Below are 15,272 nucleotides of genomic sequence, written 5' to 3' on the forward strand. Positions count from 1 at the left end.
AAGCTGTAAAGCATTATCATCTGCCATTTGACACACTGTCCTTTTTCCACACACCCATCAACAATGGGCCCCTTCCAAATCTGGCAGACACTGGCATGACATCAATAGAGTCCTACCATGTGGTACGGAACTCACCCTGTTCACCCCATTCAGCTCTTTTGTTGGACTTCTAGGAAAGAAGAATCTGGCTGACCTAGAATGTCAACATAGAGCCTTTGTCATAGGGACCACCAGACATCAAGATGGTAGATGAACTCTCTGGTACCGCGCGCCGCGGAATTTGAATCCCCGCCAGACGTCATGGACGTCGAAGACCCCTAGAGATCTCTGCACCATTGCGCCATACGCTGTGGCGGCGCGCGCGTCCTGCCCCACATTTAGTGTGAGGGCGCCACAGTGGAACACGTGATTCCAGCGGCCAGTAGCGGCGCTCCCGATAGAGTATTTAAGTGCCTGCCTCTCACTCAACCAGCGAGTCTAATAGTTGCGTGACTCTCGGCACATCGCCTCCACAACAGACAGAATGTTTATCGTTCTTTGTTTTCATTACTCGTGGATGTCTTGTATTCGTTTTGTTGTCTCTGTCACTCCGTTGCTTCTTGCGTGTTGTTGTCGTAAGGTCTCTCTCCATCGTCAGTTGTTGTTTTGTGTCCGTCCGTTCCACTTGTTTGTTTGTTCGCGGGCCGCTCTCCATTTGGTCCCGCCGCGCTTTCTCAGCCACTCTGTGACCCGAACGGTTGCGGTCACAACAGGTTACAACAAAGTCTGTCACCCAGACCACACCTCACCTATGCAACACAACGCAGTGTGATCTGGCCTTATACTTCACTGGCAGAAGAAAATCTGGCATTGCCTAACATCATATTCCATATGCAGTCAGAAGCTAATATCAATTCTGAGTTCTGGCTGGCACGTTATCCAGCAGAGGGCAGCTAAATGTCCACCTGTAACTAACAACACAATCCAGTACCATGTCATGTATCTCTGTAAATCAGGCAGTTTTCCTAATAAGATTTATGGGGCACTGTACGAAGTCCACAGTTATTGCCACATCCAAAAAGTATTGTGTGGCATTTCGTTGTATCAAACGAGTGTTGGACACTCCTGACATTTGACATACGCTGTTCATATACACAGCCTGAGACACGCATTGGTTCGCAATAACAATTCGGCTGCCCGCCAGTAGTGAATACATCACCTGTGCAGTTGATTCCTCTGTCCCTATACTGTATTGGTCTCGATCCAGATAATGGGGATGTCTTACAGCACATCCCAGTAATTTTTCTTGTCATGCAAGGTTGCCTACCTTGGATGATATGGCTCCAGATACCCACCACCTGGTTTTGATGCTTGGGGACCCACTGGGCATTGAGTTCTCTAACTGGCCTATGCACACATCACTACTGAGCTATCCCATTTTATGCTGGTGCCTGTATAGTCAGTGAACCAAGAATGAAGCAAGCTAACTTCTATGTTGTTCTGACTACTGGCAGCAATAATACATAATATTTCAGTCAAAGAGAGGTTTACTTATAAGATACAAAGTCTGCAATAATGTACAGGCTGAAAGGGTAATGCAAAGTGTTACAATAATTACCAAAATCTGCCTTTTCTGATGGTTCACAGCACTTGTCAGGTGACAGAATTTCCTGTCAGTCCCAAAAGTTTTGAGATTGGATTAATAAAAACCAGAAAAAAGATGCAGGTTTTAACACTTCAGGTATTCTACACAGCCTCCCCCCACTTGAGTATAATGCACACAACATTCCTACAACCATGTGGAACTGTCACAAAATTCCTTCTTTGGGATACACATTGGTTTGAACGTCAATAAGTTGTCAAGGCATCGACCCTTCATGTGAAGTTCTGCACTGTGTTGCATTATGGTAGGTACTCATTGATAACACCACGTCTTCTCATTTGTGATGATTTTTTTTTTCAGAAAATAACTATGCAGGTTTTGCATTTGAATCAAGTTGGAGCAGGTGTCCACACATTATTGTTTTTATTCAGGAGTCAAGATGTGTACGACAAACATTGCACACATTTTTCTCTTCTTCAGACCATCTGGCCACAAAACAATTTTCCAAGTCCTGAAAAGAAAGGAACCCTTACTAGATAGGATAAGTGCTAGGGAAAAGAAAAAGGGGGATAAGAAGATGATTATGATGAAGGAAAAAAGACTCACCTCAGATGCAAAAATCTTTTGTGCTGTGAGAAATAGGTAAAAACTGAGATGCCATCACATTACATGAATTAAACAATAATATAACAAAGGATAGAGCTAATTCTGTCAAGCCAAAAGGAGTGTCCCCTAAGATTATGGATGATTTTAATCTTAACAGTGTGCAACAGAATACCACAAATGACTGCACACTGGAAATGTCAACTGGGCCAATGACTCTTACTTCTAAAACTGACTTTGAACAGAAAGATATATAAAGTTAAATATAGTATTTTTCCCTACCACACTATACATAATACACATGGCATCAGTTTTACGAATTGTAAATGAAACTGCACTTATGGAAAATAATTAACAGGGACTCAATGTTTCTTAATATGACTGAAGACCAGAAAAATTTATTTTTCACATATACAAAGCTGCACAATTACAAAAATGTATAAAATTTTTCATCACCACCAATACTTGATTCAGACATATAGCAAATTACTTGTACTACATGTGACATACAAAAAGAAAGAAAGTATACATAGCCACAAGAAACTGTGCATGAAACTTATCAGTTATGGGACAAACCAGTTGTTGATTGATGAGTAAAAAAAGACAAAACTCAACTTGTTTTAAACATACTAGCAACTAGACATCTACAAAAAATACTGACTAATATTTTAAAATGAAACAGGTTTTAATAAGTTATTAATAAGTTTTTAACTGCACAAATCATTAGTTTCACATATTTTTATGATTGCTATAACACACAGAACACACTTCTGAAAATTATATCACAGACACACCGTACAAAAATAGCATATAAGCTAAGGAACACTCACTTCTTGGGCAACATGTAGCCTTAAATCTTATATAAATAAGACTACTTTCATCCTATACACATACGACAATTTAGACTTTATGCAATGGTAATTATCTTTGTCAATGAAGTTATCCTACATGCACCACCTTCCCCTTCATAAATTAAAATTTTAGCACTTACTTGATACCATATTGCATTCTGAATCTCCCTAAAATAAGATACTTAGGTGACATACCTTTTTTCCTTTATTTTGACTAGAGTTTGTCAGATCGATCTCTCAGTATCTCAAATAACATAATATTCTTTTCTGGGTTTGCCAGCATGTTGTGCCACCTATAAATGATGCGCGAGATATTCCTGATATAGATTTCTGTCTTAGTATTTAATATTATAAGAATGAATATCACTCCCAGAGTTCATTCTTGCAAGTTAATTGCACATTTACATTTTTCACACAGGAAAGTATAAAAGGAAATGCATTTTCCAACCCCCCTATTACATGCCCCCCCCCTTCCCTCATCAAAAAAAGGGCCACAACACACACATGCAAGCACACGCGCTCGCACGCGCGCGCATCCTCACCCACCCACCCACCCACACACACACACACACACACACACACACACACGCACATATAGATATTTCATTTTATTAACTGTTTCTTTCTTTCCCTTTTCTGCTTGTTAAATGACACAGAAAGATTTGACAAACAGAAATTTTATGGAAGCACAGATCTTAAGACTATATTACATAGCAAATATTAATATCATTAATACTATAAAACAATCCTTTTGTAAATAATCATAACAGTAAAGTGGGCTTCTCTGACTTGTTTGTGCCAGTCACAGTCAATCAATAATCAGAGAACACTTTTAAAATTCATTTCAATATAACAACAGTATATTGAAGTTAACTTGTTTCTAATGCTAATGTATTGTGCGAATATATGAACTCTTATTGACAAGACAAAAATAAATAATGTACTATAGCTGCTTTTCGATAGGTTTCATTTACAAGTACATTTTTATTAAAAACAGAACAGTATCTGAGCACTGAAATTATTCTCTTAAAAATACATTCACAAATACTGAGAACAACTACTTGTTTTTGCACTATTTATAAAACTACAACATTTCATTTGACTCCAGAGGCATGTTACAAGAGACTAGCATAATGGCATGTGCAACACAAGTGCTACAATCTTACACCATGCAGTGTCCCACTACCAATTCTATAGCATGAAAAGGAATAACTGATTGTTCAAATGTTTAACACTATGAAAAATAAATATTTCCTTGCACCTATCTGACTTCAAACAAATCACATTAGAACAATGTTACGGGAACATACCATATCATTGCTTAAAAATAAAGCTATTATATTACCCATAGGTACAGATAATGAAATGAAATAATTAAAACTGAAAAATACTGCACTGTATATTGGCACAATGAGAAAATGCTGATATGGCTTTGCCTTGGTAAAGATAAAGGGGAAAATAACTGTTGTTCTAATAAGTTCATATTTTAATAAGTGCTATAACTGTTGAAACTTACCAATTGCATATTATTTGTAACCAAACTGCAAATTTTTCTCTTGCAGCAAACGTCTTCAACACTTTGAAGTCTTTTTTAATTGATGTATTTATTTGGGATTCAGAAACTGACCACAGGAAAAGAGTAACTCAACCCTTTACAGACAGCAACTGTACCAGTATGGGACGGCCATTATGTCATGCTGCCTACAACTGTATGGATACGTTTTCACTTTTCTGTATCTGACACTGTATCAGTACGATTGCTCCCTTCTGTGACTGAATGGTGCTGCCATCTGTTGTGAACATCTGGATCTACTTTCATTTTCAGGAAGCCTCGTATACATTCGATCTACGGGAAGTAAATCTGATACTTGCATCGTGCTTTTGTGTTTGGTGAGAATGATGCATTTGAAAGGTTTGAGTGTTGAGAAAATTAGATAAACACTACTAAATGAAGACTCAGTTGTGGAATCTGGTAGTGATTTCAAAGACTGTGAAGATTTGCAGGTATTACCAAGAGAAAGTGAAGATTCATCAAGTGATGCTGAAATTATTCATGAATCAGGCTCTTCACAGGTGAAAAAGAAGCAAATGGTCAGAAATAGTAAGTACAGATGGCTGACACATGGTGTGTTTACACCTCAGAATTATGCTTTCTCCAATAATAACTCTGGAATGAATCCTCATCGTGGATTAAGTGAGGAGCCTACTAAAAGCGAATGTTTTGAGATTATATTTGACAGGCAAATGATGGGCTGCACTGCTAGTGAAACTCACAACTTTTACAAAGTAGTGAATGAACGATGTCAGAGGAATACATTGGAAAAATAAAAGTGCAAACGAGATGTATCAGTTTTTGTAGTCTGCATGCTGATGGCTCATGTAAAAAGAAATGACTGAACGACTATTGGTTTACAGATTCGAATGAAATAACATTCTTTTGGTGAGGAATTGGTGAGCTGATTTTAGAAATGGCAGGAGGAAAGGGGGGAGGGGGGGGGGGGGGAAAGGGGGGCATGATAGGTTCCTCAGATCCCAGGTTTGCGGGATAGGCCTGTTATGAAAAGAAAAGGAATTAAAGATGAAGAAAAAGCTGTTAGAGAGAAGAGGATGAGGTCAACCATAATACATTAGTAAGCTCTGTGTCAGTTTCAGTTCAAAGATGATATAAGTGGCAGAAATACAACTACAGATGAACTTGCCTCTTGCAGTACATCTTGACCTCTTGCAACACTCCACCCTTCTATCATATCTGAATGGAAGCTGGTACAATGTTTATTAATATACTATCTTTGACCTCCGGTTTCTCACATGCACATATTTCATCACCTTTGCCTCTCTTCTGAGTTGTGAGAGGTGAGTTCCTCTCGTCTTGGGGTTCAAGTGACCCACACTGCCACCATCCCTTTTACGTCATTACCCCACCCACCAATTCAGTTCACATCGCTGAACAATAAACCTAGTGATCTAACAGCTAGAAAAGGAAGGAAGAATAGAGATTAAGGTCCTATCAGCAACAAGGCCATTAGAGGTGTAGCACAAGCTCTGACGAGGGAAGGGTGAGAAATGAAATCAGCTGTGTCTATTACACAGAAACTAATCCAGACTTTCCCTTACATAATTTAGGGAAACCATGGAAAACCATTACTTGATAGCCAGATCAGAATTCGAACTGTTGTTCTCCTAAATAAAAGTCCAGTTCTTACCACACCATCATCTGCTTGGTTTGGATAACTGGGACTGTTGAATTTTTCTATTCTAAGCATTTCTATTAGAAGAACTAGAAGTGGCATCTCCCAAAGGATACTGGACAGCCGTTTCGAGATGTCTGCTAATCACTAGCCACTATTCTGCCACTGACCAGCTGTTTTGTGTTTTTTTCTCTCAAACAATTTACCAGCCCTGAATTGTAAATATAAATACACGAAATAAAAAATAATGTGTGTTAAACAACAAGAATATGAAACAAGTCAAAGACTTAACAGCACTTTCTCCTACACATTACAGACTAAAAGAACAAGTTAATAAAGCATACAAAAATAAGGATTTTTCAATAAGAATTAGACTTTTTCATAATATACAATGTAATATTTAATTCTAGTAGCTATAGTAGCTAAGGCAACTTCTTGGAGACAGAAGGTCCCAGTCTAAGTCTGATGGGTTCTGAGCTTTTCAAAGGCACTTAATGTTACCTCATACTATTTATGTATGTGACAAATACCAATATGAACTGAGACATGCACTTTAGCTAATACAGTAGACCCCCTACGACTCTTGTTGTACCCATTAAGATACGTAACATGAAAGATTCCTTCTTCAGCCTTTATACTTTCATTCTTAATGGATATCTCAAGTTTTGAATTATAAGTGCACCAGTTTCAAGGGTTTTGCAACTGGCTTATTGTCTACCTATGTCAATTTCATAGTTAAAAAAATTTGCAATCTTTCAATTATACAAGGAACTACATACAAATGAATAAACTGATGACTTTTCACAGTTCATATATTTTATGTATACTTAATGAATAAACTTATGCATGTGCCCTTATGACCATTCCTAACACCTGATCATGATATTTGAACTATTTTTTGTTAAAAAACAAGATAAAAGCAGTAACAAATATTAGCTTCCAAATCCTGAAATTTTTATACTGCGTGAAACATCTAAGTGTCTCATGCTTTGGAATACATAACAAAAAAGAAGGGAAATTAAAATGTGATATTCCATTAAGATGAATTTAATTAGAGGAAGACCACTAGCTCAGTTGCACAGAAGGTCCACGTTGGAATATCAACAATATTATGAAAAGGGTAGATTGCTACTCACTGTGAAAATGACATGTTGAGTTGCAGACAGGCACAGTGAAAAGACTGTTACACATTGAGCTTCCTGCCAAAGCTGTGTTGAGAAAAGGAAGCAAACACACATTCACACAAGCAAGAACACCTCACGCACACGTGACCACTATCTTTGGCTGCTGGGGCCAGACTGTCAGAATGCATTCTAGCCACAGTGGCGAAATAATGGTCATGTATGTATGAAGTGTGCCTGTTTGTGTGAACGTATGTGGGTTTTCTTTCTGAAGAATATTTTGGTCGAAAGCTCAACGTGTAATAGTCTTTTCGTTGTGGCTGTCTGCAACTCAACATGTTGTCTTTTCGATGAGTAGCAGTCTATCCTTTTCAGAATATTTTTAACCATAATGTAACCTCACCTAATGGAATACAGTACAATGAATTTCCTCTATTGATTAACTGCAAATGTATGGCAGCAAGTGAATCCATGAACATAACAAGTTATCAAAACAACCAAAACATCAACATTAGACATAACACACTCCTCATCCTACTACACATGCAGAGAAGTAAAACAAAGTACACTAATGATACATACAACAGATTACAAACACACCCTCACCACAATAAAGTACAAAAGAAACTGGCCAGTAACTTATTTCTTCCCAACAAAGTGTTATAAAAGATTAATAGAAAGAGGAAAGTATTCCACAGCACATGAAACAAATGGCCACTGTCTCAATTATCAGTCATGCAAAGAATATATGTCAAATTATTAAAGTATTTAATATGCACAATGACTGTTTATCAGTTTATTCACATGCAAGTAGTCTCTTGGTAAAATTCAGGGTATTGTTTAATTATATCCTTGGAAATGAACTGTATGTTTTACTAGTATGAAATGCCTAAAAACCCCAGCATAATGAAATAAGAAATCCTTGAGAATGAGAGTAACATGTTAAAACTGAGCAAACAATAATGTATGATAAAATGGTACTGAATAAAGGTGGATAGCTGTCTCCCACATTTTTTACTCACAGTTTACTAGCTTCTGATGCCAACAGCAGCTACTGAATTAGCTGCAGACTCAAAACGTTTTTTCTTTTTTTTTTACAACATATGATAAAAAGTATTGCACAGCTTGAGAGAGAATTACACTGCTGTCAACACTAAATCTTTCATAGACTAGGATCAAAGATATGACATTCAGGATTAAGATCTCTTATGTATCGAAATAAAATGTAAATGTTGGGTTATAAATTACCGATGATGATTGATAACTGTACTTCATCAACTCAAATTAACAATAGCTCATTTTTATCACCAACTGCATAAAAGTGTAAGAGTAATTAAAGTCACTCTACAGAATTAATCAATGGCAAACAACAGAATAATAAGTTAGGAGAGGAATTATTGACGACAGACAACACAGAATCATTCCAAATTAAAAAAAACTATAGTTAAGTACTCTGCTCTAATGATGTGTAAAAATAGGAATACTCATTTAAAAAAAAAAAAAAAAAAAAAACAACCTTATGTCATACACACACATAGTAAAATTAATCTTGATTATTTCATATTTCAAAAAGAATAAAAACTCATACTACAATAATGGATAAATAAATTATGCAATTACAACAATATGTTATACATTTTCTGCAATAATAAATATTAATTGGAAGTGAAGTAGAACAACAGAGATCATTGCTAACACTCTTTGCTATAATTATTGCCGAGCAGCACTTGAAGTGAACAAAATCATATTAGTCGTGAGTGCTTCAGGTAGTATATAAGTAGACTGTATACAAACTTGTATTGAGCAACTGTCTGGACGAGGAGCATTCTCTGATTGCGTAGCAAAGCAACTACACGGGGAATATCCAGCTCCTAGAATTAAATAACATGCCTCAATAATGTTTTGAAGTGGTGAAAAACAAATATTTATATTAAAACAACAATGACCAAAATGAGATTATTATTATTTCACAAATGTTGTGCTTGATACGTATATAAATTCTTAAAATTCATACAGTAGCATATTAAAAATACATATAAACATAAGATTTGTATTGGAGATGAAGAAGGATGGGAAGTTAGCTCTCTGGGTATTAAAAAGCGATGCATATAGACCTACAGTTCAGTGGTCATATCTTTCATCTTTCAGCTCAGAAGAGAGCTATGATAAACACCCTAATACAAAGAGCCAGAGGTGTTTCAGAAGATAAGAACCACTTTGGCTCTGAGATTAATCATCTGACAACTGCGTTCAGGAAGAATGGTTCTTTGGTCTGCGACACAAGGTCATAATGTTGAGGAAACTGTGATATAACGCCACTCAATGAACGCAGGAGGACGAACACATAGTGCAGTTTCCATTCTGTGATGCAACTATGACCAATATATATATGGTTCTAAAGAGGTAAGAAATGCAACTGGTCTTCTGGACAACGAACAAAATTAAATAAATGTTGTGACCTGTTAAAGATGATTTTGGCGTGAAAATACCAAGAATTTATAAATTTCCTTGTGAGTGTGGCAGCAGGTACATGGGGGCAGTCTATACAAACTGCTGCTGATCACTGTTGAACATCACTGTCAACTGAAGTACAGGAATTTTGAAAAATCAGCAGTGGCTGAGCACAATCTAATAAATAATCACACAAGATTATATTTAAAGATAATACAATTCTGACTCATGCTTCTGACTACTGGGATTCTGTGACTAGAGAGCAATCAAAATTAGACTATGTGATAGCAGCTTAAAATGATACACAGGCTATGCACTTAGGAATGCACGGAAGTGTGCATTTGAAAAAAAAAAGAGTACAGAGACAGAGGAAGAATTAGTACAGAGTAACATCTGATATGAGTGGTGGCACTGCAAGCGATACTGGACAGTGAGTACAACGTAATCTACGGATGCAGAGGTTGCCATCTCTACATGTGCCAGCAATGTATGTCATCATCTAGCCAACCAGATGCTAACCTTTTGTATAAAAGTGGGAGCCTCATCAGTTTCATGAAAGTCAGACTTGGCCACTAATGAAGCCGATAGAGGCAGTCACTGGAAGCTGACTTCGATGTGGCAAGTTCACCAAGAACTTTTTATCTAAGGGCTCTTTGCCATATGAATATATAAGCAGATAATATTAATGGCACTGCTTAGTGAACTGCACATAAATAGCTGCTTTTCTCTGATAATGCACTCATTGACTTATTTCACCTTCAACATTTTCCTTCATGGTATAAGATACGGAATAAGCATTAAATGAATTAACAAATTACTTCTGTTCTGATACTATGTTCTTGTAAAGCTATTTCTTAATTTTCAATTGCAACTCGTGTTTCTGATTTTGTTATGTCAGTTCCCAGTCCTGAGCATCTGGATGAAGGGTGTGGAACCTAAAAAAAACATGAACTATATTTTTGTTGCAAGACTTCTGTGGTACATTTTGCACCCTCCGTAGTACAATATTATGCTTTGAAAAACCACCAGAGTAGTCATCTCCACTTGTATTATCTGCACAGGCAGTTTAAAACACACACACACACACACACACACACACACACACACACACACACACAATATTTACAATTATGCTGTTGCATGCTTTAAGTAGTCATAAAAGCAACCTTTTATAGTAAACAGAACTGAAGCAGTATGGCCTAGAGGCGTAGTTTCAACAGTCTAAATGTACAGATACTGTTCCTTAAAGCACATTGCAACTACGCCTTCATGAAGTTTGACGTTGTGTTTAAGTAAAACTGTTTGGTGTGGCTGTGAAGAATGGCTGTAAAATGTTATGTCATGTTTGTGTTGCTGTTGGTGATGGGAAGGAACAGTGAAGGCAAAATTCAGCCTATACCTTACTGCTCTCAAACGGCACCCAATGGACCAAGCCTAAAACCCTCTCTAATGAGTAGATCACAGTCAACATCACATGTTTTCATTTATTGTGGCACTATCATGAGATTTGCTGAGTATGCTAGGGCACTGAAAAACAGTCTGGTAATCAGGAATAGAATGCCACAATGTCTCTACTCTTTATAGGTCAAAATTCTTGCAATCACAAAGATTTGAACTAGTTAGCTTTGTGTCTAAAACATCAACATGCACTAATGACCTCATCTGTGGATGATGATGATGCACTCTTTTGGTCACAATAATAAAAGAAAATCTTTCATTCTATCAGATTTTATTACCTATACTCCTCTTCTTTCAACCTTCCTGATTCTCCAGTTAATTTCTGATCTTCTTAGAGTTAGTTTCCATAACAGTGGATGTAGTAGGTATCCATACATATTATAACAGTAGATGTATGTATGTATGTTCCACATCTACCCCTTAACCAATGAATCAGTTTCAACCACACACAGTGCACATAATACTTACAAGGGGAGGCCACAATGTTTGGAATGCAGATTTACTGTAAACTTCGTAAACTCATAGTACTCCATGAGGACAACAAAATGTGTAAGCAGTAGCGCATACTTCTCAAGCATAATTGAGAAAATCGCAAGATAATTTCGGTTGTCAAATATATACCTGTGAGTGGCTGTTTTTAGCATGAAGAGGCTGCAGCCGAGTGGTTAGCGTTCAAGCCCCATAATCGCAGGATCAAGTCCCATTCGTCAGTTTTCTTTTAATTTTCAACACAGTCATTTTCTTTACTATTTATATTACAATTGATATAATGGGAAAAATACGTGTAATTGGATGAACTTTTATTAAATTTACAATGTTTTTGGCAGTCTAAAAATTTTTATTATCACAAATAATATAATATTCATAACTATCGACTAGTAAACGACCAAACGCATAAAGTGATACTGAAAATGTATGCTTGTTCGTGTCTTCAAAATTGATGGTATTTAATCAAAAGTGAATGAGAAATTGCTTCTCGTGAAGATGCTATTAAAATACATTTGATACTGCATGACCAATTATCAGCACCAATATTTAAGGAAATACTGCATTATGCATGGTTTGCTTCCAAATTATCGGCTGAAAGAGAGGTTTTTGAAAATGTTAACGAGATTTGTCTTTCCACGGAAAACCCCAAAAGTTCTTGCGTATGCGGAAACATAGCATTTATTCAATGCAGCTGGCACTGTTTAACTTTACGCTTTCCACGTTTTTACGAAAAATACCATCCTGCAACTTGTACTTGTAATGTCAAAAGCGACGATTACTTGTACATCTTTCGAAAGCCGCCTGTGCCGGTCAAAACTTGGAGGTAACAAGTCGTTTCGGGCTCCTTCCGGGTATAAGGGATTTCTCAAATCACGGACAAGCATACATTTTCAGTATCACTTTATGCATTTGGTCGTTTACTAGTTGGTAGTTATGAATATTACATTATTTGTGATAATAAAAATTTGTAGACTGCCAAATAGCATTGTAAATTTAATAAATGTTCATCCAATTACACGTATTTTTCCTATTATATCAATTGTAATATAAATAGTAAAGAAAATGACTGTGTTGAAGGGGGGGGGGGGGGGGAGGGAAAAAGAAAAGGAAAGAAACCTGACAAACGGGACTCAATCCAGCGATCCAGTGATTACGGGACTTGAACACTAACCACTCAGCTGCCACCGCTTCATGGTAAAAATGGCCACGCACAGGTATATATTTGACGACCGAAATTATCTTGTGATTTTCTCAATAATGCTTGAGCAGTATGCACTACTGCTTACACATTTTGTTGTCTTCATGGAGTACTATGAGTGTACGAAGTTTGCAGTAAATTTGCATTCCAAACGTCGTGGCCTCCCCTTGTTAGTGTCTGGAAAGGACCACTGTGGAGTTGACAAACGACTACCTCTCAAAGGGGTGGGGAGGGGGTGAAAAAGGAGCGTAGCTCATGACGCGCAACTAGCCAAACTATATTCATCCAGTGTTTGAGAATGAGAGTGACTTGCAACAAACTTTACACGGAATTTCAAACCTTTACATAACTTTTTCTCAATCACCCCCTCTATAAAATGATGAAAGGAAAAAACGTATATCGCTTACGACATTACTGTTGCTTCTGCAGGAAAACTGCTGCATCAGGTAGACCTTTTAACTTGTTACTTCTTTACTAATTATATTATTTGCAACACATCTTGCAGACAGTATTCACATATACCACTGAAAGTCCCTGCAAAAATATACCACACTATGACACACAGTTCAGGAGGTATGATGCCATAAACATTGAGATGCATGAAAAACTGCCTCATCATGTATGAGATTTTTAATTTATTACTTCTTTCCTAATAACTATATTCGCAACACATTTTGCAAACAGTGTCCACATATGTTACTGCACGTACCTGCAAAATTATATCTCTGTACAGCATATCAGGAGATATGACATCATAAACACCACACTGCGTGAAAATGAAACTGCAGGGTGAAATTCGCTGGAGGTACAGGTGTACAAATACATAAGAAATATGTTAAATATATATGAAATGGGCACATGTGGGCGGAGCTATGGTTAAAAACTCCTTCTAAAGCCCTGGATCAATTTCAACCAAAACTGGTACACATATCACTTACTATATGGAAAGAAATACCATGGGGGTAATAATGAGCAACCTCCTATTGAGGGGGAGAGGGGGATGACATGGTGAGAAAATGGAGGAGGAACAGATAGCCTGACAACGAAGGAGACACAGGAGCTGAATACAAATATGAGGGAGGAGAAGATGGACAGAGAGAGCAGGAAGGAGGAGATGGATAAAGACAGGAAGAAGGAGACAGATACAGATATGATGAAGGAGGAGATTGACAAAGAGAAGGGGAGGAGGAAATGAACAGAGAAATGAAAGAGAAGATCAACACAGAGAGGGGAGGGTGAAATGAATAGAGGAAGGGAAGAGGAGATGAACAGAAAAAGGAAAGGAGGGGAGAGGGGAGGATATTGGCAGAGAAGGGAAGGGAAGGAGACGGACATAGAAAGAGAATGAGGAGATGGACTTATAAAGGGGAGGAGGAGATGGACAGAGAGAGGGGGGAGGAGGAGATGGACAGAGAGAGAGGGGAGGAAGTGATGGACTAATAGAATCGGAAGAATACATACCCAGGCAACACCGGGTACTCAGCTAGTTTAGATTAAAATAACTTTATCTAAGAAACTAACACAACTATAATTACAGCTCCCTGTGTTTCCTACATACAGGAAGCACAAAAATCTAGTGAAGTCTGCTATAAGTTGTGCTTGGCACTTTTATATAAACCACCAAAAAAATGAAGAGACTAGTTTATTCAATATAGTTTTGTTTTCTAATGATTTGCAGACTCATTTGATGGGGAAACTCAACTTACAAGTAGAGGTCTGCATGGATGCAGATATCTGCGGTAATACATTGCAAATAAAAGACTAAGCTGGTGCAGATATCATCAGGTGTACTAGCAGATTTCTGCAATAACAATTACTTTGTGGTTAAAATGGTTAAAGGGTAGTGTCAATATTACAATTTTCATCTATTTTTCATTATAAATGATCAATAATAATAATAATAATAATAATTGTTGTTTAAGTCATTAATATTACTTATTTGGCCCAGAATTACACTATGTTGACTTGAACATGCAGTGTTCTGGACACTGGTGATGCATTGCTGTCATCTGCAAGGGTTAAAGATGGTGACATGGTGATATTCCTCGTTTTCTGCACAGTCACATGTACATTCTGCTTCCGTCATATCAGCAGCTGCATTATGTCCGAGTCATTCTTGTTTCATTTACATCAACAGAGGCCACTTATGTAACTGCTGAAAGTTACCACATAGAGACATGAAGACTTTTCTGTCTGAAAAGACATCTTGGTCAAAGGACATACAAGAAGTTGGAATGTCTTATTCAGGGCACTCAAGTTTGTGAAATTGGACCAACTTTGCACATTTTTCAACTTAATTTTGAAGGAGTACACTCACTGAGCAAAATGTGA

At 37.3% G+C, this 15,272-nt stretch overlaps 1 protein-coding gene across 1 annotated transcript in view; it reads right to left on the bottom strand.

Moving 5' to 3' along the window:
• Positions 1–1,954: 1,954 nt before the first annotated feature.
• The window catches only part of LOC124555241 (tyrosine-protein phosphatase non-receptor type 14), a 171,277-nt gene continuing 157,959 nt past the window's right edge, over positions 1,955–15,272 (bottom strand). Inside the window, exons 22-23 of the mRNA XM_047129101.1 lie at positions 9,140–9,216; positions 1,955–2,093 (exon numbers count right to left, since the gene is read on the bottom strand). Coding sequence (XP_046985057.1) covers positions 2,006–2,093; positions 9,140–9,216 — 165 coding nt within the window. The 3' untranslated portion in view covers positions 1,955–2,005. The remainder of the gene's footprint in view (positions 2,094–9,139; positions 9,217–15,272) is intronic.

Source organism: Schistocerca americana, chromosome X, assembly GCF_021461395.2.
Source record: "Schistocerca americana isolate TAMUIC-IGC-003095 chromosome X, iqSchAmer2.1, whole genome shotgun sequence".
Taxonomy (NCBI): domain Eukaryota; kingdom Metazoa; phylum Arthropoda; class Insecta; order Orthoptera; family Acrididae; genus Schistocerca; species Schistocerca americana.